The 27,893-nt window shown below is 38.0% G+C and overlaps 2 protein-coding genes across 5 annotated transcripts in view; one reads left to right on the forward strand and one right to left on the reverse strand.

The window, feature by feature from the left end:
* Positions 1–96: 96 nt before the first annotated feature.
* SERBP1 (SERPINE1 mRNA binding protein 1) lies at positions 97–16,423 on the forward strand. 4 transcript variants are annotated; one of them, XM_082420732.1, is made up of 8 exons: positions 97–545; positions 4,353–4,503; positions 5,000–5,140; positions 5,271–5,342; positions 5,938–6,057; positions 8,546–8,723; positions 12,093–12,266; positions 14,183–16,423. In XM_082420732.1, exons 1-8 carry the CDS (start codon positions 233–235, stop codon positions 14,237–14,239), a joined length of 1,206 nt encoding a protein of 401 aa, XP_082276858.1. In that variant the 5' UTR covers positions 97–232; the 3' UTR covers positions 14,240–16,423. The 4 variants fall into 4 exon arrangements, with proteins under 4 accessions (XP_082276858.1, XP_082276861.1, XP_082276859.1 ...); XM_082420735.1 differs by having other exon boundaries at positions 107–545; positions 5,253–5,342; XM_082420733.1 differs by having other exon boundaries at positions 119–545; positions 5,253–5,342; positions 5,983–6,057.
* The window catches only part of IL12RB2 (interleukin 12 receptor subunit beta 2), a 91,324-nt gene continuing 77,721 nt past the window's right edge, over positions 14,291–27,893 (reverse strand). Inside the window, exon 16 of the mRNA XM_082421398.1 lies at positions 14,291–27,849. Within this exon, the coding sequence (XP_082277524.1) occupies positions 27,310–27,849 (540 nt within the window). The 3' untranslated portion in view covers positions 14,291–27,309. The remainder of the gene's footprint in view (positions 27,850–27,893) is intronic.

The following is a 27,893-nucleotide window of genomic DNA, read 5'->3' on the forward strand; positions in this document are numbered from 1 at the left end:
TCTGGGAATTGTAGTCCTAACGCTGGGAGCCGTCTCGGGAGAGGCGACTGCGGCCTACACACCCCATGGTGCCGCGCGGCACTGGCCGCTCCCGGATGTGTGCCTGGCGCCGGAAGAGAAGACGGCCCCCCTCTCTCGGCCCGGCCATCTTGTGGGAAGAGCTGAAGCAGGCGCTCTTGGCTCGGCGCGGCCCGCTGCAATCCGTGGAGGAACGCGCCGCCGAGCCACCATCATGCCTGGGCACTTACAGGAAGGCTTCGGCTGCGTGGTCACCAACCGATTCGACCAGTTATTTGACGACGAATCGGACCCCTTCGAGGTGTTGAAGGCAGCAGAGAACAAGAAAAAAGAAGCCGGCGGGGGCGGCGTTGGGGGCCCTGGGGCCAAGAGCGCAGCTCAGGCCGCAGCCCAGACAAACTCCAACGCGGCGGGCAAACAGCTGCGTAAAGAGTCCCAGAAAGAGCGCAAGAACCCGCTGCCCCCCAACGTCGGCGTGGTTGACAAGAAGGAGGAGACGCAGCCGCCCGTGGCGCTTAAGAAAGAAGGTAAAGCTGTGGTGGAAGGTGGGGGAGACCCGGGATGGAGGGAATGAACGAGGGTACTGGCGGCTACCACTGGCTTCTGAGGCTCCGAGGGTCCGCGGGAGACTTGGCCGCCGATTTCCCCGCGTTTCCCCCGCCTGACAAAAGCCAGGTTCTGCGAAGGTGCTGGGAGCGTGGTAGCCCCAAGTTCAAACCGCCACCTGCAAGGATCCTGGAGCCACCCCTTCCCGCCTCAGGTTCTGAGCGGAGGAGCGTGGTCGGGATCCTGGGAGGCTGTTGTCTTCCCGCCGGATTCCTTGGCGGGCGAGCGCATGGGCCGAGGTTCGGGGAAGGGAGCTCCTTCTCGCAGCGTTATGTTGTTAACGGGATGGTGGGGCCTCCGCGGCTTCTTCCTGCTCAGAGCTCTCTCTCAGCCCGCCGCTCTGAGGTGCGGTTGTGTCTTTTAGGTTCCTGCCCTGCCGTCTTGTCCCAGGGTGGCGTGGGGTACCCCCGAGAAAAGCTGGGGGTCGGAGTTTCCACCTACGCCCCCCCCCTACGTTCGAGCCTATCGGATGTTGTGGAGTAAGGTGCCCTTTTACGTGCTCCCTGTGCTTTATCGTTACCCCCTCGCCCGCACAACTATTGCAAACTTAATAACTTGCTGGAGTGCGTCAAGCTGTTGGGAGGGAGAGAAATTTGGCCACCTTGGATTGAGCAGAAGCGGGAATTCTGAATGAAGATTGGTGATGGCAGGAAATCCTGAAGCTTGTCCTCGGGTCACGATCTTTTTCCCCGGCCGGACCCCCCGCATGCAGTGTTTCATGTGGCGTGGCCTGGCCTGGGCCTCGTGGTGCAAAGAGTGTCGAGGCTGTCACAGCGTTAGCCGCCGCAGAGCCTTTTGGAGTGCAGCTTTTTCTCCCCATGTGCGTGAAGCATGGTCAGGATTTCATTGGCGGGTAGTAGTTGCTTCCAGGTCACTGTAAACTTCGCAGGATTGTCATGAACTTGGTTTTTGCACTCTCACTCGTTACTGGTTTGTCTTTTGTGATGGATGAAAAAGCAAAACAGTGGGGGATTAGAAAAAGTGTACACGATCCGTAGTAAGTAGGTGTAGGATTTAAGCTTTGAAGCTTAAAGGTTTCCTTTATGTGTTGAAAATTGAAATTTTGCCACGTGCTTCTGAAAGGAGTTCTCATTAGCTTTAGTCGAATTTGATAACATTCAACTATTTTAAATTAAAAAAATCAAAACAATTGTGTTAGGTTTTGGTTTAGAACTTTTAGAAAATACAGAGAGAGGTTTGTGAGACTTGGGGTGAAGAACCTAGCTGGTAAATAAAACAGTTGCATTAAAATTACAGGTTGGGGAGGGAAGCACAAGTTGGAGTATTAGAAAGCATGTATATACATCATTTAGGCTAAATATTCATTCAGCTAAGTTTTATAGCAATCTGTAGCACAATAATAAATCCAGTTTCTATGTTAAGGAACACTGGCTTGTGTATTATTTAAACTGTGCTCAAGTTTACCTCCTGCATCACACTAATCCAAAGAAAGTACATGAAAAAATGGAATCTGAAGTGTGTTCACCCATTTTGAATGTTCGAAACATAAAGCATGGTTTAAACCCCTCATATGTTTTGATCATAAAGCCCATTTTTGAAATAAGCTCTTACCGGGAACCTAGTATTTTAAATTACAAAGTTAAAAATTTATTTCATAAATTTATAGCCAGGACTGAGTTCAACATTCAGTAGTCTTTCCTTGGGAAAACTTCCATTATTAGCTATCAACATTTTCCTTAGGTCAGCATTTCAGAGCACACTTAACCTTAAATTGCATAAAACACAAGCTTATAAAAATATTGAATGAAAAAAAATCGTTTTGAGGCCTTACTACTTAGTCAGTTCTGGGCATTGGGGAAGGATAGACCTGTAAACAAAGTCCCTGCCTCTTGTAGTGGGATGGATTGTTAACCTGATCATGTGTTCCTTGCCTTTGAATAGAGGTCCTGGCACAATCCTAGACGTGCCTTAGATGTGTGTTTGATGTTTATATTCTTCGAATTTTGTAGTTTGTCTTTTGCCCATTTGAGGAACTTGAGAATTGACACCACCTACTCATTTGTTTTTTTAATGTTAGAAGCCTGGAATCTAGTGAAAATCAAGAGACACTTGCATTTTTAAATGTCAGTCATTGGGTGGATTTATTTGTAAGTGTTTTAGATTCTGTAAGCCTGATACTGGATATTGGGGTGGGGAAGCAAGCCATTGTTCATTTGGGTGTGTGGCTTGGATATTATAAGGACTGGTTCCATAGCTCCACCCTGATACACTACCTCTGATGAAATTTTTTTTAAATGCCTTGGTGTAAGATCTAAGATTTCTGGTCTGTCCTGAGAGTATGTGGAATGGACCTTAAAATTTCACTGAAGAGTTTGACATTTACCGTTTGACTTTGGCTACAAGCAGCTGAACAATTGGGGGCATCCTGGTGGTGTTACACTTTCTTAGAAAGAACCAGAGTGAACCAACTTAATTTCTTGTGAAAACAATTCCTCAGGTGCTTTTTGACTTTGTCAGAAATTGTGGTTTGGGAATTAGAGCATACCTAAAATATTAGTCATGAATTTAACTATCAATCTACTTACTATCTTTAAGGCTACGAGTAACGCATATTGGTTGCCTTTTTGGCCTCTGACGTTAACAGGAAAAAAGTAATGAATGAAGGGGGAAATCAGTAAATGCTTCAGCCATCACTTAGTGTCACAAGTTTCTATTTCTGTGTCTTGCTTAAAAGGGGTCCTTTTGTGTATGTGGTTTTTAAAGATTCTTTGGAAACGAAGATACTTGAAAAGGCAAACCAAAAAAATCTCCATAATAATAAAATAAGTGGACTATTTCCTGTTGGTTGCATAACAGTATGTTTTAAAAGTTAGGTGTGGTATGTATGTATATGTATACATATATATGTATGTAGACTGCAACAGGAGAGGAAGATGGTACCTTTTTCCTGTTAAATAGCTATTTTCAACTATAGAGAAAATTTTTTAAAATTTATTTTTTATTGAAGTATAGTTGATTTACAATGTTGTGTCAACTTCTGCTGTACAGTGAAGTGATTCATCGATTATACATATATACATTCTTTTTTCTAATATATTCTTTTCCATTATGGTTTATCACAGGATAGTGAATATATCAGTAGTTCCCCGTGTTCTACAGTAAGACCTTGTTATCCATCAAAGATGTAATCTTAAGTCCCGTTTGTTTTCCTTTCAGTTTTGTAATTTTATAGAATCATCAGTCTTTTTACTCTGTTGTTCTTTTTTTCCCCCTCCAGATTATATAAAATAAAATAATGTCTTCACTGGGGTTTTTTGAGGGTCCTTACCTGGTGATTGTGTTGGTTTGCTTGGTTATTATTTATGAATGGCAAATGGTGTTATTTTTGGTATCTGTAAAACCAAAATGTATCATTTGCTTAAAATTTCTTTAAATTTAGAATTTTAAATTAAGAGACTGGCATCTTGAAAAGTGAGAGAAATAATGGCTACCCAAATGACTTCCAGGTCAGTTATAGAGAATGCTTTGGGGGAAAAAATTATTTGGCAAACTGAATGGAAGTTTGAAACAAGTTTATTTAAATAGGAATTTTTCTGAAGTACTTTGTTACACTTTAGAGATGCCCAGCGTTAGCCTTTTTCAGTGGGAAGTGCTAGTTAGTGGACTTAGAGAGTAGTTTGTTTTTTTTTTCTTTTAACAGTCTAGGCCTAAATTTTTTGTGTTGCAAAAAATAATTTGCTTACGTGGGTTTTTTAAAATCATTTTAGGAATAAGACGCGTTGGAAGAAGACCTGATCAACAGCTTCAGGGTGAAGGGAAGATAATTGATAGGAGACCAGAAAGGCGACCACCTCGTGAAAGACGATTTGAAAAGCCACTTGAAGAAAAGGGTGAAGGAGGAGAATTTTCAGTTGATAGGCAAGATTGTTTCTTAATCTCTTCATGTTTTGTCAGTTTACAGAGTCACATCTTAACACAGATAAATTGAGCGTAATTGCCAGGAAGCAGTGTGGCTAGTTAATTTTATCAGTTTTTCTAGCGAAACATATAAGTGTGTGTTGTTATTCTTAGGACATTTTGGTAACAGTTTTCAGTATTCAAACTTAGATTTCTTGTAATGAAACACTTCAGTTATGAAGGTTACATGTGTTTATTTTAATTTTTATGTATATTGGTGAATAGCAGTTTTACTCGATTATAATGTGAAATGAGTAACAATGAAGAAGTATATGCATTAGTAGTAAAGTTTTAGAGAATGTCAAAGTAATTTTCTTATGTTGGGGAGTTTCCTAGTTTTGATTTCCTTTGGGATATGAGCCAGTAAATATGTTCCTGCATTTTTGAGCCTTTGAATTTCCCTTCTTCCTTTTACCAGAAACCTTAGAAGTATATAATATTTTTTTATTTGTTATAGACCGATTATTGACCGGCCTATCCGAGGCCGTGGTGGTCTTGGAAGAGGTCGAGGAGGTCGTGGACGAGGAATGGGCCGGGGAGATGGCTTTGATTCTCGTGGCAAACGTGAATTTGATAGGCATAGTGGAAGCGATAGATCGTAAGTCTTATATTGGTTTTTATTATACTTTTATATTTGAAGCTACTTCTTTAATAAAACAAAATTTGAATTTCTAAAACTAAAGAGTATTATGTTAACTCAGTTTTGTTAGTTCTTTTTCACATTACAGTGGCCTGAAGCATGAGGACAAGCGTGGAGGTAGCGGATCTCACAACTGGGGAACTGTCAAAGATGAATTAACGTTGGTATTCTGTTTTTTTTTTTAAATAAATACTTCTAATAAAATTGATCTTATACCTTACTAGAGGTTTGCCCATTAAACTTTTACTTGTCCCTGGGACACAGATGGATGCTCTTATCTCAGAGCTACTTCCTTATAAGATAATGCTTTTTTGGATATGTTTGGGTTATAATGTATCAAATGACCAGTTTTTCTACGTTTCAAAAATATGTGGTATTAATTTTTCTTTTCATATGGATACATAGCTTTTATTGAAATCCTATTTTGAGGTTATTTGGGCATTATGTTATTGTATGTTTCTTATTTACTAGTTCTCATTCTAGTTATTGACCCCTTTGGTGATGACAAAAATTTGAAAAGCCAGTAAGGCTTTATTTTAGAACTAACTGCTGTCATACTACTTTTTGAGTAATGTACTTGAGCTATAACTTGGATCAGTATACATTTTTAAATTATTTTCTCTTAGTGGTCTACTGGGGAGTAAATTTAGTAGGAAAAGACATTGGGAATGTGAGAATTTTAAAATATTTCTGTGAAGACTTTCAGCTACATGTAAATGGACCTAGATGCCTTTTTTTTTTCTTTCTTTCCTTAGAGAGTCCCCCAAATACATTCAGAAACCAATATCTTATAATTGCAGTGACTTGGAGCAATCAAATGTGACTGAGGAAACACCTGAAGGTGAAGAACATCCAGTTGCGGACACTGAAAATAAGTAAGTGATTTGTGTGTACGGTAGCAGTAATGCTCGAGCGTTGAAATGTTTGGGGTTTAACAAGAAAACAACCTATAGGCTTAATGCTGTTATTTATTTGCTTTTTAACAGGAGAGACTTTATTGTACTCCATTCCCTCAAATAGTATTTAGAGGAGTGCTTTACAAATGTATATGTTAGTCTCTAAAGGTTTGACAAATAGAAATGGTTATTTCTATTTGAAGTTACCATTGTTATCTTAAAAAGATACGAAAGATACGTATTTCAGTAAATCCTGTTAACCCTAAGCACAAAAATAGCCGTTTTAACCTGAGAAATATTTGGAACTCATAGTTCAAAGTACTTTGGACTCTATGTAACTGTACAGATTTTATTCTAATACAGTTTAAAACGAGAAAACATGACCATTTTAAAATTAGTTCCTCCATCTCCTTGAAGTTTTTTTTTTCCATCAACATAGAATTTGGAACATAGCATTATTGGCTTGTTTTAAAATGTGTGAGGAGAGCAAGCACCAGAATATGTTATCAGTTCACTAGAAGACAGTTTTGAAATTTTTTGTTCAAGGGTGTGGGAGAGTTTTAAAGACTCAAGTTATGCTAGTAGAAATAATTTAATGCCTTCCTCTGGTTTCCATCAATACAAGCAGAAGTTATATGCCAGGCATTTCTTTCAGTATGTGGTTTAAAGTCTTGCATTACAGATTATTTAGGTCAGTAATTCTTACCCAGGGCATATTCAAATCATTTAGGGAGGTGATGCTTTTCTAAACTTTTCTTTTTCTCCAGAAAGAATTGTTCTTACAGTGAACCATTATTAATGATTGGAAAATCATATTTTGTGGATTTGTTTGAATAAGGAATAATAATGAATTTACTGTTGGAGAGAGTAGATAAAAATACATGGTGTTAAGTGATGTATTGAACTTGGTAATATAAATTCATTTATACGAAACTATGGAGTCTTAATTTTGTGTGGTAAACAATGAAATTGTGATAGGTGAGATAGATGAACCTTATGTAACATTAAGTACTTTACAAAGCTCAACATAAATGTTCCCTTAATGAAGAGTTCATGTTTAACTCACTTTAAGAGTAATCTGACAAGATTATAACTGTTTACCAGAAGGAAAGGATGTTATTGATAGGGTATTGGAAGCAAATCCTTAGCTCAGTTCCCAGGACTAAAACTGGGGGTATTGGGTCTAAAGACCATGATGATGACATTAGAGCAGCCTCTAGTCTTACTCCAGAATAGGGGAGAATCTGAACGTAGTATTATGTCTTGCATGTGCAGGTGTAAATTTAAGAAACACAGCTTTGGCTGAATTTGATTAGCTCCCTTATGTATAGTTCTAGAGCTTCTGTTTTGTCTCATTTGATACCCTTATAACAACCCTTGAAGGTAGTTGTCATGGTTTCATGATATGATAAAGGTATGCTGAGTTCTTTTCTTGGCTGTGTTACAGCTTACGCATAGCTAGGACCTTTTTTCAGTCTTTAGTTTTCTGATCTGTAAACTGACAGGGTTGGACTTTACAGTCTAGATCTCATCAATTCAGTGTAAGCTTGGTCTGGGAAGTTTTAAGATGGGATTTGTCAAACAGTAGAGAGTAGCACAGACAGGAGATATTTGAGCAAGGCTAACTGAATCACCTGCTATCTTTGGAAAGAAGCAGTGCTCCCAAAATAGCAAACAACTTGTTTGGTGACAATTGGAAATTGAGATTAAATAGTGGATTCCTAGACCTATGCTTTGTTTCTGTAAAAAGGGAAAGGGATAATATGTAATAGTTATAGCCTGAGAATTATATTTAGAAATAACTAATTTGGTGTTAAGCGTTGAAACCAGTATTTTGTAGAAAGTTCCATCACTAGTGAAACTGTAGTCCCCTTTTCATATACCGATTGGTTTGAAAGTTGGAGTATATAAAGTTAGGATTTTTAGAAATTAAAGATTTGCCTTAAGTGTTAAATAAAGGATAGGGGAACAGTTCTTTTATATTCTAGAATATGAAACTTGGTTGCTTATGGATGTCCTAGATGATTACCTTCATATATGTTATAAATTATGTATTGTGGAAAATTATGGAAGTTAAAAAATGTGTTTTAGGAGAAGTTAGGTCAACGATTTTAATCACATAGTGTAAGTTTTAAAAACAGTAGTATGGTTTTAAAAAATGTGTTCTAGGTTTGATATAGCCAATTCAAGATTGTGTTACTGATAGATGATCATTTAAGAGTTTATGAAGATGAATTGTATGTTCCTTAGTTATCCACGCTTTCACTAATTCAACAAACATTGGATTCCTGGTCTCTACCAAGTCACATGTTAGCCACTGGGTTACAAAGAAAACTGTGATTCTCCTGTCCTTGGGTAATCTAGAAGACTACCAACCAGCCAAGATTAACTTCCTTACTTATAATTGTAAGTTATATGATTTTATAAGCCCCCTTACCACGTGTAAAACTTAAACGTTTTCACACAGGGAGAATGAAGTTGAAGAAGTAAAGGAAGAAGGCCCAAAAGAAATGACTTTGGATGAGTGGAAGGCTATTCAAAATAAGGACCGGGCAAAAGTAGAATTTAATATCCGAAAACCAAATGAAGGTGCTGATGGGCAGTGGAAGAAGGGATTTGTTCTTCATAAGTCAAAGAGTGAAGAGGTAAAATGAAGTTTTGTCGTGTTTGAAAACGTTCAGATGTCTTGAATTGCATTTACAATTTTTGTGTTAAAATTTCACGTGGGTAATCTGTTTATAAAAAAGAAAAGTTTTACATAGGATTATTTGAGGCAGATAAATTGCCCCAAGAGGAAAATAAACTGCATTATCATATAGTCTAAGAAATTATTCTTTCAAATTTGTGTAATATTTTTTAAAATCTTACCTAACTGGGAGTCATTAAGACTTGTATTAGGTTAGGCGGTTGGCATTTTTATGTGGGAAACTGTCTGCGTATGCCATATATAATATCCAGGAATCTTTAGTAAATGGTATTATCCTTCTTTACTGAGGAATGATGTCTTGTAAAGACCAGAGAATTAATTTATGAGTTTCCTTTCCTTAGGAAACAAGGAAACTAATGAAAATATTTGAGAAAAACGTGTGTGACTTTTGGTTTGGTAGCTTCTATTTAAGCCTTGGGGCACATTCTTAGAGGAAAATCCCACTGCTGTATCCTTTTAGGGTTTGTGTAAGTATGAGATTTTAGTCACAAAGTTAAATTGAAATGTTATGAAGGCAACCTGTAATAAAAAGATTCAAAAAAATCCACATTTTAAATTTCTAAACAAGAAAATAGCTGTGAAACAAACTTGGAAATATTTTTAAATAAAATAGAGGTTTGGAGATGATTTTTTAAACATTGACTTCATGAAGGTAGTATAAATGAGGATATTATCTTAAGTGTCAGTTTCTGTAGGGAAGAAAAAACATCTTCATTAGAATGCTTTTGGTTATTTTTTTGTAGTTCTTGCAGACAAAGTTGTTTTGTGTATCTGTGTAAAACAGAATTCTTTATTTAAAGAACCATGAAAGTTCACTTTGGGGAGATTGTTCATTTGAACTAATTATTAAACTGTTTAGGTTAATGTGAAAGAGATTTACTTTGGCACCTTTGAGACAATTATTCATGACCTTTTTCGGGTCCCGACGGAACTTTTCTCCAGAATACGACACATAGATATAAAATGTTTTGATATATTGTATCATTATTATCATTAATACCCTGAAGCCTCTTCATGCATTTTTTAGACATCAGGTTAGGTGTCACAGCTTTAAGTATTATTTTATATTGAGCTTTTAAGAAATAACTATTACACAAGGTGATGTATATAATTAGAAATTTTAGAAAATTATAAAATGTGAAATTAGTGATGAATAACCTTGAAATCAGGACATTTTCATTATCAAGCCACTTTTATGTTTGGACCCTTACAGTTATGCTGCCTTTGTGATGTGTGTACATGAAATCCAGCCTTACTGGCATATGGCCTCATCATTTGAATACAGATTGACCCCAACTTAGAACTTTTTGGTTTTTTGATTTTAAAATGGTGTGAAAACAATACACATATAGTAGAAACCATACTTCAGGTTTTGAATTTTGATCTCCCAGGCTGAATATGCAGTACTCGCTACTCTTTTGTGATGCTGGGCAGCGGCAGCGAGCTGCAGTTCCCAGTCAGCCTCCTGATCATGAGGGTAAACAACTGATACACTAAAAACCATTCTGTTTTTCACTTTCAATACTGCATTTAATAAATTATGTGAGATATTTAACAGTTTATTATAAAATAGGCTTTGTGGTTTTGTGTTAGATGATTTTGCTCAACTGTAGGCTAATGTAAATGTCCTGAGCACATTTAAGGTAGGGTAGGCCAAGCCGTGATGTTTGGTAAGTTAGGTGTATTAAATGTATTTTGGACTTAAAGATATTCAGGCTTTATCAGGATGCAACACCATTGTAATTTGAGGAAGATCGGTATGATAGATCTTCAAGTTTGTTGTATACAATGCTTTAAGTACTCTTTCTCTTTTACTTACCTTCATCTTCACAGCAGATATGAAGTAGTTAGGGAAAGAAAGAAACTGAGAAATGGAGGACTGAATTATTGACAGCTGAGACCAGAGCTCTTATTTCCTCATTGTCATACAGTGCTCTAGAAAAAAAAAACTTTGGAAATTTATCCTACTAGTTAACTTGAAGGTTGGGGATGTAACCTGAACATCCAGACTTCCTCTTTATTATTATAGTAAAACCTTCAAGATGTTTTCAGTAGTATATCAACTTAAGTTTTTATGCTTCTGTGCTCTGGAAATCTATAAATGCTTTTAATTGATAAATTGATATCATTGCTTTGCAATAGCTAACGTTTAAAATCAGAGACTTAGTATATATCATTGACTTTAATTTGCTAGTGATTTTGTGGGTTTGCATTTGTGTTTTATGCTCCTTTATAATTAATATTTTAAAAAGAATCTTCTATTGCCTTTAAATTTAACCTAAAGGAAGACATAAAGTGATGACATTTAATTTGGATATTCGATGATTAAAGGAATGAAAATCTGTGTACAAATACAAATTTTATTTGTACTTTAAAAGGTAATTATTAACAGTTGTAATATTATAAGCCATTTAGAAAGAGTGAAATATCCCTTCAGAAAAGAGGATTATACGTGTATTTAGAAAAATTAAAACATACTTCAAATTAGTATAAGAAGTTTCTAACTAGAAGATTAAAACCCATTCACCCCAAGCATACAAAAGAGATCAGACATAAAGCAGTGTAAAATTCTCTGGCCTTTTTTTGCAGAGTCCATTATGTAGCTTAGGATCTGGGTTTCACAAATATGACTTCATTTTTAAGAAGGTTCCTGTGGTAAATTTAAGGCATGGTTTTATTTGTGCACAGCTTTTCAAGGTTCCTTTCTTACGTAATGTTGTGTTTCACTTGAATTTGTAGTTCTCCAATTTATATGGAAGAACACATAGTTAAATATGAAGAGAAAAGCATTTTGAGAAGTTTATATATAATTTCTTTCCCAAGTCATAGTTGGAAGAGTATAGAGCAAAAGTTCTCTTTAAAACTTATATATTCAGTAATATCTCTAATAGAAATATATACCATCTATCCAAGTCTTCCTCAGAGGTTCACATTGGAATGCTAATCTGCAGGGCATATTTTAAATGTACTTATTCATACTTCACTGCTAAAGGTGATGATTCAATAGGTTTGAGACGGGGCCCAGCCACTTGAATAGTTGTGATTATATCTCTAATCAAGACTTGCTAATAGCATCTATAATTTAAAGTTAAGGGAATATGAAATAGAGAAATGTGAAAGGAGTTATTCCTCCTAGATTACTGTAGCTGATCCCAAAGCTTACTTATTACCTGTAGAGGTGTTACTATATTTTTTCACACAAAGTGCAGGTTGGATTTTTGGTCTTTTTAGGAGAAAACTCATTATTTAGAAGTGTGCAACATTACTTTCCTATTAATCACCCAGTGGCTTTCACTTGAATTTTTAGGCTCATGCTGAAGACTCGGTTATGGATCACCATTTCCGGAAGCCAGCAAATGATATAACATCTCAGCTGGAGATCAATTTTGGAGACCTTGGCCGCCCAGGACGTGGTGGCAGGGGAGGACGAGGTGGCCGTGGGCGTGGTGGACGTCCAAACCGTGGCATCAGGACTGACAAGGTAATTTTAAGGCTTCTTTTACCCTTTTAAGTAATTCGAGGACCTCTTTCCACAAATCACTGCCCTAGGTCCTTTTGGGGACATAAGTCGAAGAAGAAAAAGGTTGACATGCATGCCTTTAAGAAACTGCATTTTAGGTTATATATTTTTTTTATATATATAAATTTATTTATTTATTTTTGGCTGTGTTGGGTCTTCGTTTCTGTGCGAGGGCTTTCTCTAGTTGCGGCGAGCGGGGGCCACTCTTCATCACGGTGCGCGGGCCTCTCACTATCGCAGCCTCTCTTGTTGCAGAGCACAGGCTCCAGACGCGCAGGCTCAGTAGTTGTGGCTACGGGCCCAGCTGCTCCGCGGCATGTGGGATCTTCCCAGACCAGGGCTCGAACCCGTGTCCCCTGCATTGGCAGGCAGATTCTCAACCACTGCGCCACGAGGGAAGCCCTAGGTTATATTTCTTGTTTTAAGCACTTACATGACTGAATAGTGCTGCCAGTAGTTAAGTTTACCACCCTTCATCGAGTACTTATCTGGTGCCAGTCATGGTACTGTGCTAAAAAAACAAAAACAAACAAACAAAAACCCCACCATTTTACAGAAGATGAAATTCAGGTGAAGGGAACCAAGGTAATTCTTGGCCTTTGGTAAGGTCTGCCTGAAATGCCAAATACTTACTTTGCCTTGACAAATCTTCACTGCTTTTTAGAGCTCAGCTTAATAAAACCTTTGTGTCCTTTGTATAATTTTGTGGCATTGACTGATTGTTTTTTGTTCATGAGAGCTGTTCTGTAAGTTGGGATTCATTTGTGTCCTATTTTCTGTAATCTCCATTGCCTTGCACTAAGTGTGACAAAAAACAAATTCTTCTGAAATATTTTGATAGAAGCCCTAGTAATTGGTAGATTTGAAATGATCTGTCAGATGCCAAAGTCCATGGTTTTAATGACTAGATATTACTAAAGTATTAGAGATAACTTGGGTTAGTTTATTGTCTCTTATGGTCTACCTAGGAAACAACCATAATGTCCTCCTGAATTCTCAACACCTGATAGGCAAATTGGGGGACCCATCTGCTTGATTGAGTTTGCCAATGTTTGATTATAGTAGTAACTTAATATCCTAGATTTTATGGTCACCCATAACAATGTAGTGATATTTTGTTTTTGTTTCTTTCTCTGTGACATGGGTTCTTTTTTAAAGGCATTGTGTATATGGATCTTTTCAATACTTTTTTGTTTTGTAAAAATTTGTGTTTTGACTGTAAATAGCCAAGAATGTGCTGCTTAAATAACTGTAATTGGTTTCTTAGCCTGCTTTCACATTGATGCCATTCTTATTTAGCAAGTGGGGAAAATAAAAGGATACTGAACAACAAAGTAAGAATCCATATACATACCTTGTGTGAATCTACTTGTGTGATTTATTAGAGAAATAACCCGTGCTGTTACTAGGGAGTTTTCTGAGATCTTGATAGAAATTCAGGACAAGGCTCATTGCAAATATTTGTAGTCCTATTATTATTATTTTTTTTTAATTGGCGTATAGTTGGTTTACAGTGTTGTGTTTCTGGTGTACAGCAAAGTGAATCAGTTATACATATACATATATCCACTCATTTTTAGATTCTTTTCCCATATAGGTCATTACAGAGTATTGAGTAGAGTTTCCTGTGCTATACAGTAGGTCCTTATTAGTTATCTATTTTATATATAGTAGTGTATATATGTCAATCCCAGTCTCTCCCCCACTGTAGTCCTATTCTGATCCATAATTTTGCCTTTCAAAAGTAAAAGCTTTGACATATTTTACTTATTGTAATAAAACTAAGTTTTTTTTAGAATTCTGTGTCTAAATGTAGACACTGGAAATATATTAATAAGATTTGAAAATCTTTAATTTTGCTTCTGTTTCTTTTTCAGTCAAGTGCTTCTGCTCCTGATGTGGATGACCCAGAGGCATTCCCAGCTCTGGCTTAACTGGATGCCATAAGACAACCCTGGTTCCTTGTGGACCCTCCTCTTTGAGGCTTGCATGCTTAAGGATCCCAAACGACTAAGAAATTTAAAAAAAAAAAAAAAAAAAAAAAGACTGTCATTCATACCATTCACACCTAAAGACTGAATTTTATCTGTTTTGAAAATGAACTTCTCCTGCTACACAGAAGTAACAATATGGTAGTCAGTTTTGTATTTAGGAAATGTATTGGTAGCGGGGATGTTTTCATAATTTTCAGAGATTATGCATTCTTCATGAATACTTTTGTATTGCTGCTTGCAAATATGCATTTCCAAACTTGAAATATAGGTGTGAACAGTGTGTACCAGTTTAAAGCTTTCACTTCATTTGTGTTTTTTAATTAAGGATTTAGATGTTCCCCCTATTACAAACTGGTTTTAAATATTGGACATAATAGCAGTTTTAATACCTGCTTTGCATTTTCACACATGGTCAACTGGGACATGTAAACTTTGTCAAATTTTATGCTGTGTGGAATACTAACTACTTTATGTATTTTAACTTAGTTTTAATATTTTCATTTCTGGGGATAAGGTCTTTTTTCACTTCTCATGATAGCTGTTATATATGCTAAATCTTTATATACAGAAATATCAGTACTTGAACAAATTCAAAGCACATTGATTTATTAACCCTTGCTCCTGCATGGTTCATTAGGTTCAATTTATAATTGATTCACAATTTCAATTACATTTACTTTTAAAATATGTCACTTTCCCGTTTTAAAAACCAATCTAGACACCTTACTGGTGAAAGTTGTTTAAGCTACTTATTGTTCATAGACACATACTGTCAAGTGAAGTAGTTTTATGGGTGTTGGGTTTTTCCTCCTCCAATAGGGTGGGTGGAACAAGTTAATTTGGCTAATGCGTAATATTTAAACTGCTCTGTAAAGTAAGTGGCTGCTCAGTATGATTTGTATGTGTGAAAGGTCCCAAATCAAAATTGTACATCCATAATCAACCCTTCAACCCTTGTTCTAAAGAAACCAAAGGGCACTGGTTAGTATGGTAAGGGGGGGTATGTTAATTTTTGGAATTTGGAAAGCAGACAGCTTTACTTTATAAGGTTGGAACAGCAGCACCATCCATGAAATACAAACCAAAAATTTTACTGTTTCTGAATTTCCTCTATTGCTATTCATTTTGGTCTTAAGTTGATAGATTCCACAGAAGGTGATAAGTATCTTTTACCTCTTCCTCCGTTAGAAAATTAGGTTAATAATGGATTTCTTGATCGAGAGCATCACCACTGACTAAAACATACATGGAGAGAATAATCAATAAACAGGCTTTCTAGGATCTTTTTTTTTTAAGTGTTCCGCAACATTTATTGATAAACAGGAAAGGGGTTTTATTTACAGTTTTGAAGATCTTTTTGTCACTATTATCAGTAATTTTCTATCTATGTATGGTAATGTCCAATTTTTAAAATACTTTATGATTTAAGACTTTAAATCATAAAATGTCTGTTTAGCTGATTAGTTCTCCCCTATACTTCTAAATGAGAAATTGTACAGTACAAGAGTTGTTCATTGGGATTAGATTTATTAACCTAGTTACCTACTAGTTTGACATCTTAGGAAGGAGGTAATTGTTTTTTTTTAATGATGGATAAACTTGTGCTGGTGTTTTGGATCTTATGATGCTGAGCATGTTCTGCACTGGTGCTAATGTTTAACATAATTTTATATTTACAAACATACCTGCTACCCAGAGGCAAGTATTAATTTAGTCCATATGGACTGTTACCCCTCTTGAGATTGCAACATACACACTCCTAAACACACTCATACATAAGTGTGTTTAGACTTTGAAGTATCTTAACTCATTTCTGGACATGAATGTGTTATAAACCTCCTGATTTCTAGCAACATATAAAAAAACACTGCTATTAAAAACCCATCACAAGTTCTACTCATTGTCAGCCATTGCTGGCATTCTGTCACTAGAGAATACACAGCAATATCTGGTATGTTGCAAGCTTTCAAGATAGCCTCGATTTTAAAAGTTGGTCCATTAGTTGTATCTGATGGATGTAAATTTGCCTCCTAGTTCACTTTGTGTCAAGAGCTAAAACTGTGAACCTAACTTTCTCTTATTGGTGGGTAATAACTGAAAATAAAGATTTTATTTTCATGCTCACTTCTTAAAAGTCATAAAAACAATCAATAGGAGCCCATTTATCGTCATGTGTTTTCTGACCTATGTGTGCACCCCCAAGGGTAATGCTCATATTTCATTTTTCCTCCTTAAACTTAGGTTTTGTTTATGTGGGGTGTTTATTAAACTAGGCTGTCAACATTTGGGACGGATACCTATTTTAATTATTATAATAAGAAAGTTCTTGTAAAATGAATTTCAAGGACTGACAAGACAATTGGCATTTCTTTTTAGCAAACCATGTTTTTGAGTGTGAAGGTTAACGATACTGAATGTCAGGGGGTTGTTTGTTTTTTGGTGGCTGATAGAATGTTCTAATGAACTTTTGATGCTTTTAAATGGAAATAATGCCAGAGCTTATATTTTTTATTAACATGTTTCCAGTTTGCATTGATGATTGGGATAAGGTCTCTTTTTTTATAATGTTTTGAGACCTGTGTGGAGTTATGAAAAATTTTAAAATGTGTTGCTAGGCACTATATGTCTAAGTTTACTCAGTTTTATTTAAAAAGTGGAGGCAGGACATATCTCGAGTCGTAAATACATTTGGGGCTTGTTGGTGTGGGTGTGGAAGGAGAATATTAAGTATTCATTTTGATTGTGTTATTTTTCGAATTGCTATAGATGGTTGTCCTGAAATAGAAAAATTTTGTTATGCTGTTAGGGAGTTGCATAGAAAGTCTGAATACGGTATATTGGATTTTTTAAATATATCTTTAAGAGCACTAACATTATATGGAAAGAACCAACAAATAGTAAAGGGCTAAAAAAAACTTAGAAATGTGGAGCTACTAGAACCAGAATGATTTTGACTTTAAGGTAAGATCATATCAGGTATACTAATGGACATCTGTATCCCAACGTTGAAGTGATTGGTAAAGCAAATTCTCAGGCTCTCAGATGCCTGTAGTTCTGCTTTGTAAAGAAAGTAAATAAATGCTTAGAAAATAGATTCTAATGCAGACATTTGTAATTCTGCTGAGATTAACGTGTAAATAAATGTTTAGGGAGTCGGAACACTTACAAGCCAGATCTCCAGGTTCACTGGTGAAAGCCCAGAACATGATGACTAGAATGCTTTACAGTAGTAACAAGGCAGTAAAATCCCTAGTCAAATTTTCAGATCTAGTAATTAGTGAGATAATCTGTAAACATTGTAAAACTTTCAGGTTTTATCATTGAGCTGTATGTTAAGTGGCAGCTTTCAGAAATTTGGGCTCAGTGATTTTTTGCTCAGCCTGGGTTTACCTATGACATGTTCTCTCAGCTTCAGAATCTTACTTGATCGAAGTTAGACAAACATGGAGAAGTGATTGAAATAAGTCAAGCTGAGAGGAATTCATTAGATCAGTAATATAGGGAAAGGTAACCTAAAGGATAAGCTTAATTTCAGAAAGAGATTAGGATATAAATTATTGAAATCATTACTACATTGGAAATGAGTAATGAGTATCATTTAAATAAGTGCTGTGTCTCAGCCAGGGGTCAACAGATTTCAGCATGTCGCCTGTTTTTGTATGGCTCCTGAGCTAAGAATGGCTTCTACATTTTAAAAAGATTAAAAATTATTCTACAAAGATGTGTGTAGCCCACAAAGCTTAAAACATCTGGTCCTTTACAGAAAATGTTTGCTGACCCCTGATCTAAGCCATCACTCTCAGGTCAACATATAAATTCTTAAAAAAAAAAGTTTACTTCCAGGTACAGATTAAATCACCCTACCTCCTGGGAAGTTGTGAAATTAGAAGTATTTAAAAAAAATTTTTTTTTTACCCCTTACCTCTAATCAGAATAAGGGCAGGATACTTGATAGCTTCTTAGTAAAGAAAATCTTGTTATTTAAAAAATTGTTTAGCTTGCAAATTCTGAAAGCTGATAAGGAAAGTATAAATTTGCTAAAATCGTATATTTAGTGCCTGATTATAGTTTTTCACATTTAGTGGCACTTAGTGCTAAGATCCTTCTGTTGTGCTAATTTTGACTTTTCCATAAGATGAGACTTACGAATATTTTGTATAGGTAAGAAAACCAATGTCTAACTCCATAGGTTGACTGGGGCGGGAATTAATGGCTTCTGAGGACTGCATTTCTCAGCTTAAATCAGGAGGTTATCTGGGCAGAATCTAGCTTTTGTGCCATTACTTCTGTCTTAAATAACTGGGAGTCAGTTGTTTGCTTCTGTCTTACAAAATAACTGGAAGTCAGTTGTTCGCTTTGAAATGGAAGGAAAGAAAAGGTAAGAAACGGCCTATTCAAGTTAGAAAATAATTTACCAAATTATGTTTTTGTTGGAGATGTTAATTACATAGGTAGTGTTAAATCAGTAACATTTGTCCCTTTTGTTGCCCATTGGGGAGGGTATGACAGTTCTGGTGCACTTGAATGTGTATTCTAAGTCTTGTGCTTGGAAAACATAAAAGAGATACTTGCTGATAACTAATCTGACAATTCTGGTTCATTATGGATTTTTAAAAACTATTTACAGACAGTACCTAAAGTGATGAGAATTGCTCTGAACTGATCTTGCTGTGGCTTTATTCCTTAAATAGCTGCTTTAGTGTTACTGGTATGGAAATGTGAAAAGCAAAGGGCTAGTGAATATTTAGGATTTTGTTATTTGGAGAACTGAGAAGTTATTTGGGAAGTAGTTTGGACAGTATTGTTTACACTATATACAATATATAGTATAATATACACTGTATATAGTTTACACTCTCACCTTAATTGCAATTGTTGCTGATTTCTCTTACAGATTTTAGGACCTAAAAAGAGCTTCAATTTGAAGAAATGGCACAGGTTTTCATCTACCTAGAATGGAGATTTTGTGTAAAGTGATCCAGTTGAACTTGGTTCTTGACATTGCCCAGAATTTTGTCAGATTGGATCTCAAGTTTTTTATTAGCTGATGAGTAATGTCAGAAATTATGGGAACTTTTACATGTTGAATTCGTTGTTTCACATCTTGGGTGTAATAATCTATAGTGAAATGTTGCTTTGTTTGGCAACCATACTGAACAAAAGTTAGATGAGCACATGTTTAGACATTTTGTCAAAGTGCTCAGGCTGCCAGGGGTTGACTAAACACATCAACGAAGATGGTAGATTCCTCCCCACCCCCCCAACACTATTTCATAGCTGAAAATGTTTAGGCTTACATGACTGGCAAAATGAACTAAACACAGATAACCTTTCTGTTTATAGATACAGTGGTTTGTGTTTTCTGTGGAAATTCTGAATTTCCAGTGAAGCTTCCACATTTTTTTTCCCAGTAAAAGAGGAAGACCTTTTCCTAAAAACTACAGATAATTTGGTTTCAGCTTGATCTTGTGTACTTGTTTATCAAGGCTTCACTTAGGTGCTACAGTTGTAGTAGCTTCTTAAATATGCCACGGAAGACTGGATTGGATAAAACTACTTTTAATACAGGTGTTCATTGGTCACTAATTATACGAAGAGAATCAGCATACCTAGCCACGTATATTGTGTGTGCTTCAGACCACTGTGTTTTGTTCATAACAGTATCCCTTGAAGATTGAGTGGCACTTTGGCACTGTATCGACAAAATCCAGTAGATGAAAAGTGTTTAATGTTGAACAGTTGAATTGGCCCACCCCCACTCAGGCCCGCATTTTGAGTCAAATGGTAGAGCTGGAAGTCACGTTGACAGAAATAGAGAAGTGCTTTGGAGGCTGTATAATGCCAGGTGAAAATATTTGCTTGAAGAACTTAAATAACCAGCACCTCAATTACAGCAAAGCATGGATGTCCCCCCCACCTTTTTTTCAGGATATCAGTTTCTTGCTACTTAAGAGTTATTAAACTTCAAAAATAACTGCAGATTTTTAGAGGAAAAAGTTTGAGGAGTATCTGTAGCTGGAGAAATTACTGACTGAATTATCCTTTCTAGTTATTTTATCTATTTTAAGCACGTCGAAAGTGGTTTTTTTTTTTTTTTCTTTTAAAAACCATCTATACAACTGCTCTGAAAGCTATCCTGCCATAGACCAGAGGGAGTCTAAAGGGAGTGTTCATAGGTATGCAAAGGAATCCAGTCATATGCAGTTGTTGGAGTGAAAGGAGAGAAAACTTAGAAAACTAGTATTTTCTACAGTATTGTGAAAAGGCAAATGGTCTTCTAACCCCCTTTGTGATGGGGGAGAGTAAGATTTCTGCTTCTAAATGAACTCTTGTGACATCCTATTTTCACCTTGAGAGATTTTTTTGGCTAGGGATGAGGGTCTCCAGGCTCTTTGCTTTGGATAGCACAGGAAAAACCCTCTAGTTAACACAGGCTACATTCTCAGCTAATGTGCAGGGAGATACATAGTTGACATTTTAGTAAGTGAATTAGATTTTGTTTCCTAAAGGAACAAGTGTGTTTTGTTAACAATTTTTATCCAATTTCAGAAGAATGTTTTTGCAGTTTTCTGAACTAGTGAAAATGTTCGGCTTGTGGGTGTTCTACCTTTCTGGTGAAAATTCAGGGCCTTTGAAAACAATTGTCTCTGTGAGAATCTCATAACAGCTTTTATAGTATTTCATTGGGTCCAATTACCTATGGGTAGCAAAATATCTGTAGTTGGAAAAGGGAAGTTATTATGGGCCTCACCTGACATTCTCTTGCCTAGGCAAGGCCCGGGTCTCTTGTGGAAGAATTCCTTACAGTTGCGGAAATTGAAAAGTGGCCAGAATTGATGTAAAGGAACCCCAAGGTAGCACATAATAGGTTTGTATGTTTCTTGGAGATACAACTGAAATCTCGGAGCCAAATTAAGAATGGTTTTGCCACTTGTAAATAAAAGAAAGGACCATTAACAAAATGTGGAGCTAATTACCATAGAATGAAGGAAAGGCATTTATGTTTCAGCAATTCATACAAGCAACACAATTGAGTCAAATGCAGCCCTACTTCCTTTTTACTTAAGAAATAGCCATGTTTGGAAAAAATCAGGTAAGTTGGATGGGGTTATAGTTATTTTAATTAAAGAGAGAACACACTGCTCTGGTTACTTTTCTGTTTGAAAGGCATAATGTTTTGATTCATAGTTTTAAATACTTACCAATTTCCTTAAAATAATGGACTTTCTCTGGAGTGTTATTTCCCTTCTGTGGCCTACACAGTGTGCCTTGTATTGTAGGATTTGGATTAGTTGGGTAGATAAGTTAGCAAATTCAGGAGTGCCAGATTTGTCCTGGTGTCATATGCTTTTTGGGTAGATTTCTCAAGAACCAAGAAGGTTCTAGAACTTTAGAAGTACAGAGATGCCAGGTTTTGGTTACCTAGTAACAGCTTCAAAGATTTTTATGGAATCACAGTGACAGTCAACTACAGTCGGAACCCCAATCGATAAAAATTTTTTGTGCAGTCACTTGCACAGAAAAGAAAGTAGTTGAAAATTATGCTCTAAAACCAGACTGGTATCAGGTACTAATTGTGTGACTTTGGTTAAGTTACTTGTATCACAGTTTCCTCATCTTTAAAGTGGAGATAACACCTACCTTAAACCAGTCATGGTGAGAACCGCCTTACACCCCTTAAAAACTGCATGTATTAAGTACTGTGTTAGAGGTCATTGATCATTATTAACAATTCCTGTTAGAATGAGAATAAGGCAAAATTTGGCTTTTTATATAAACTTTGTATTTCAAAGATCCAATGCTTCAGTTATTACTCTAACATCCCCACCCCCCCTCACCTAGTGTGGAAGCTACTTTGTCTTTTCTACCCTCTGACAGGAGTATTAAGGGTGGAAGTGCCAGACAGAGGAGGTGGAGGATGAAAGAGACGTGGGCCATAAAGAAAGTGGTTAGTGTCTGTCTTTAGGACCCACTGTCTCAGGTCTTTGGAAAGAAATTGGTAATATTTTATATTTCATTGACTCCCCACTTCTGAGAGTAATAAGCCTTTGTGATGAAAAGAATGCAAAAGTAATTTAAAAACCTGTGGCTGGATGTAGTCACTGTTAGCATTTTGGTGTATATTTAGATTTTTTTTGCATTGCTTTATAAAAGTGAGATGATTCTATTCAGCCATTTTAACCACTTCCATGTCAAACATTCTTATGGTTTTTAAAAGGCTGCATAGTATGCTTTGCATCAATTCTAAGATGCATCCCAATTTCAGGCATGTTAAAATGTGGAGGGGGCGGGAAAGTGTGCACCATAGCAATCAATGGCATATTACAGTTTAATTTGCATTTTTTCCCTATTCATAGCAAAGTAATGAGGTGTCCCCTAAAATTGGTGGCGTCTTAGACTCCATGAAATTCAGTGTTTCATTGTATGCGTGATTTAACCAGGTCCCTACTGAAGGGCATTTAGGTTCCTCTCCCCATTATAATCAATGCTGTGATAAATCTTTTATAGAGTTTATGATATTTGTACTGTTCTTTAGTCTACATTGCTAGTCAAATTTTATTGAATATTGCCCAGGTGCCTCCAGAAAAGAGCCAACTAACATTCCTGTAGCCAACCGCAGTTCTCTGATTAATAGTGGCTAATTTTTTCATTACTGTTGCTAATTTGGTAAGGGAAAAATGGTACTTAATTTTTATTTCTTTGATTACAGCTGGAGTTTTTTTCATGCTTATTGGACATTTATATGTATTTTATGAGTTGCTCACTCCATTTTTCTTTGAAGTGTTGGCTTTTTTCATATTGATCTGTAAGAGTGCCTTATTAAGTAAGTTATCTTGGCATATCTTGCAAATACTTTTATCTAACTTGGTGTGTGTGTTTTGCAAAGTTTTAATTGGAAATTTATTCCCGTGTAGGCTGTGATGTAAAAATATGACTTGTTTCTTTCCTTCATCAGTTGGCCAATTGATTAAATTGCTTATCTTTTTTTTTTTTCCTTTTAGGGTGAAGAAGAGGCCTTTCTGATCTCTTTTATTCTAGAGAGTGATTAATTTGAGGGTTCACCTATCAGCCTTTCATAAGGGTGGATAATGTGAATGTCTTTGTGTCCTGCAGGCTAGGAAGAGAAAAACAGGGCTCCTTTGGAGGGCCTGAGCAGTGATACTGGGACAGATGACAACTACGTCAGGTGAAAGAAAAAGAGCTTGATGGAGAAAAGCAAGAATCAAACACGGGGGATTGACTAGAATAGAATGTGCCTAGTTTGGCATTTCTTTCACTGGCCTCTGGGAATTGGAGAGTTGCAGCTGTAGGCTATTAATGGAAGCTGAGAAATTGGGACAGGGTGGAGGGGAAAAGGCACTAAAGGGAAAGAACCAGATAACGCCAGTTTGGCTTTCCTATTGCCTATAAGGAAAACAGAGGCCCAGGAAATAGAATTTCTGGCTTCTGGAAAAGAGGGCCCTTTTAATTCAGGGTAATGATCTGTACACAGGAATTGGTAGAGATTCCCATGAATTCATTGAGAATGAACTTGGACTCTATTTGTAGTATTTAGGTCCCAGAGAATTAAGGAATTTGATGTGTTTCAATAGAGCAGAGATTTCTGGGTTGGGTTTTGGATACATATCAGGAGTGAGGATTTAAAGAGTTGCTAATTTTCCTGAGGAATGAAAGCCTGGCTATATGAATATTAGTGAGCTCTACCTAGTCCTGGTAAACTAGGCAATCTGATTTGGGAATTTGACTGTGTGTGGGCAGGAAGGGAGATTATAAAAACTATTTGGGGCAAGGGCAGAATGAGGTTACCCATCCTGTCATTCACGGAAAGGACATTTTATCTGGCAGAGTGAGCAGCCAAAGGCATGTTCAAATATGTTTTTAATATAAGAAACTGCTACATGTATTACAGTAGTACTGTCAATAAACGGTAGGGTAGAATGGGGGTTGGGAATGAAGAGATTACAAGCAAATGCAATTGTCTCAATGAAGAGGAAGCAGGCACAGCTGGACTGGCTTCTGGAATAGAAGGAACAAGGTGGAAGTGGTGGCAGAAGACATCTTTTACTTTTTATTGATAGCCTACTATGGACCAGGCATGATGCTGGAGATTGCCATGGTTCCTGCTTTCCAGCTATTTACAGTCCACTAGAGGAAGTAAGTGCATCATGCTAGGGGAGCACTGAGGAGGCCTCTGCATCCTTAGAAGGAGCCTTTAGGGGTCAAGGAACTCTCCCTTTAAAAAAAATTTTTTTTTCACCTTTTAGGAAAGCAAGTAAGGACTGCAGTACCACCTAGAGCTTTAAGGGAGGGGAAAAGGTGTAGGGGGTAAAAGGGAGACTGGGACCTGTGTGTTGAGGCCAAAGGGGTAGGGCAGCGGTCCCCAACCTTTTTGGCACCAGGCACTGGTTTCCTGGAAGACAGTTTTTCCATGGACGGGGGTAGGGTGGGGGGAGGGGGGATGGTTTCGGGATGATTCAAGTGCATTACATTTATTGTGTACTTTATTTCTATTATTATTACATTGTAATAAATAATGAAATAATTATACAGCTCACCATAATGCAGAATCAATGGGAGCCCAGAGCTTGTTTTCACTTGCCGCTCACTGATGGGGTTTCGATATGAGTCTGCAAGCAATTGGTTTATTATGGTCTCTGTGCAGTCAAACCTCTCTGCTAATGATAATCTGTATTTGCAGACGCTCCCCAGAGCTAGCATCACTGCCTCAGCTCCACCTCAGATCATCAGGCATTAGATTCTCATAAGGAGCGTGCAACCTAGATCCCTCGCATGCGCAGTTCACAGTAGGGTTTGCGCTCCTATGAGAATCTAATGCTGCCACTGATCTGACAGGAGGCGGAGCTCAGGCGGTAATGCGAGTGATGGGGAGCGGCTGTAAATACAGATGAAGCTTCGCTTGCTTGCCCGCCTGCTCACCACCTGCTGTGCGACCCGGTTCCTAACAGGCCATGGGCCGGTACCGACCCATGGCCTGGGGGTTGGGAACCCCTGGGGTAGGGGAAGAGTGACTAAGATGGCTATCAGGTAATCAAAAGGAAAGTAATAGGAAAAGCAGGTATTGCAAGAAAGAAAAGTTGGCTCTTATTGTCAAGAGGTGACAGGTTGGCCTGCTTCTAAGGTGGCAGCTTTGTCATGGCCCATTGCAAACAGTCAAGGGGCTCCACATCCTGGGTGCAGACAAGCCAGTACTGAAGCTGCTGAGATGCAGGGCACCATGGTATGGGGGTGCTACACAGCAGCTAAATAGAGTAGAATGGAGATGTAAGGAAGAAGCTTAAGCTTTTCAAATAAAGCTTGGAAGAACTAAACGTGTTAGTCTGGAATAGCAGGAGGCATGGATGAAGTGTTAAACATGAACAAGCAGAGCAAATACTCATTTTAATTTCTAGAGCTCTGAGGGACATCTGGTAAACCAAACCCACCTCAGCTCCAGTGTTTGGGTGGGATGGTGGTAGGGTGTAGGACCCAGGCTTGACAGGGATTTAAGAAAATGGTTCCTGGACCTTTCATCCCATTCGTTTGCAAAGAGTACTATTAGCATTTAGACTAAGATTCTTCTCTGTCAGCTTAGCAGAAGTGCCTATAGTTAAGGGATAGAGGCAGTGATGGGTGAAGGGAGGATGATAAGCCAGAGGCCACATCTTTAAAGTTTTCCAAGTTCATGCTGGGGAAAAGAGAATTATCTTCCATGATCAACTTGAACTGTCTGAGGACCAGCTCAAGAGTTTTCCTGAGGAAGGAAAGCGGGATGCCTTCAGAAGGGATGACTTATGAGTGCAATCTTGGCAGTTTGGTCTTAGACCCTGAGGTAGCCCTGGTCCTAAAGGCAGTATCAGCTGCAGCAGAAAGAAGAGGAAACACAAGGGGTCAGAGAAGCTTTGGCCCACTCTTTTACAAGACATTGTATTTCAGAGAGGGGAGGCTGCTTGCCCAGGGTCCTACAGTGGGTTTAGCAGTAGCTTTCCACCATCAAGCTGCTTTCACTGAAAAAGGGTGAAGGCAAAATAAAACAAACGAGCAAAACTAAGGAAAAGGTACATTCTTAGGCTTCTACAAATAAGGACAACCATGACCATCTTGGGAGCCCTTTTATATTGGCGTTCACCGGGGTCCTTTATGCCTGCATATGTAAAACTAGGTCTATCTGTTTTGAAGGTACCCAGTAATTCTCACTAATATGTCCATCATTTAGAGTTGTGCTCTCCAATACAGTGGCCAAGTGTCATATGTGACTATTTTAATTACAATAAAAAGTCAGTTCCTCAGTCATACTAGAGATACACCCCTAAGTGATCAATGGCCAATGTGGTTAGTATCTGTTGGATCAAACAGGGCAGCTATACATAGAACATTTCTATCTCAGGCCTGTTGGACAGTACTGATCTAGACATAAGACCTGGTTTGTAGTAGCTGCTTTATAAGTTGACCCTTAAACAATGTGGGGGTTGGGATGCCGACTCCCCTGTGCAGTTGAGAATCTGCATATAACTTCTAGTTGGCCTTCCTTATCTGTGGTTCTGCATCCATGGGTTCATCCAGCAATGGATCATGTAGTACTGTAGAATTTATTATTTAAAAAAATCTGCATATAGGTGGACCCATGCAGCTCAAACACATATTATTCAGGGTCAACAGTAAATAGTTGTTGAATGAATGGTCCTCTGGACTATCTGCCATTGCTGGTAAGAGTTTTGGTTTCCACTCTTGCCTTTCTCCTTTCTGGCCAACATAGCCAAGAAAGTTGCAGGAACCCAGATTGGAGTCTCTAGGTCCACACAGCAGAGGATGTGATCTTAAGGCTCTGGAGAAGTCAAGATGAGGTATCTTGAGGTGAGATTCACCCTGAGTTGGCTTGCCTGCCCTCTAGCTGCAACCAGACCTGATGGTAGCACCCAGACATAACGACCACTGGAGCAGGTGGCTGGGGAGATGGGGCACGCTGTGTCACTTGGAGGCACATCGACTTTCCAAACTTCAAGCTTTGCCACTCAGAGCATGAGGGAACCACACCCCATCTTTAACTGATCCAGAGTCAACTTCTCACCACAGGAGAAGGTGAGTGGGTGAAGGGAACTTGAGGGGAAAATGGAAAGAGAGATGTGCTGAGGCAGTTCTTCCCGAGGGTCAGTTATGGGAGCCTCATGTGAAGGGAGATAATCTATGTTGGAGGGTAAGTAGCCCTCATGGGCAGGAAGGTAGTCCACTGGGAGGACTGTCGAGGGGCTGGCTGGGTTTCCCGGCGTTGAGTCAGGGCCCTTGCTCCCCAGCACCTTGTACAGATCCACGCCTTGTCCCGCCTCTGCTGTGAGAGCTCTCGGAGTTGGGGGGCTCGAGGCACTGTATCCTGTGTCTTCCTCAGAGGTATAGTGACCTTGGACTCCTTGTCCCTTTTCTGGCCAGTTGGGGTGATGGGGACGTCTGAAGGCTGGGTTCACTTGGTGAAGGACTTTGTTGATGACCAGGGGCTCAGGTTCCTCGGGAGTGGGCCAGTCTGTCAGGAGCCTATCCAAGGCCAGCTGCGTCTTCTCCTGAGAAAGGGGAGGAAAAAGCTCATGTGGCTATGTTGAGTAAG

This window comes from Balaenoptera physalus (genome assembly GCF_965194825.1).
Source record: "Balaenoptera physalus genome assembly, chromosome: 1".
NCBI classification, from domain to species: Eukaryota; Metazoa; Chordata; class Mammalia; order Artiodactyla; family Balaenopteridae; genus Balaenoptera; species Balaenoptera physalus.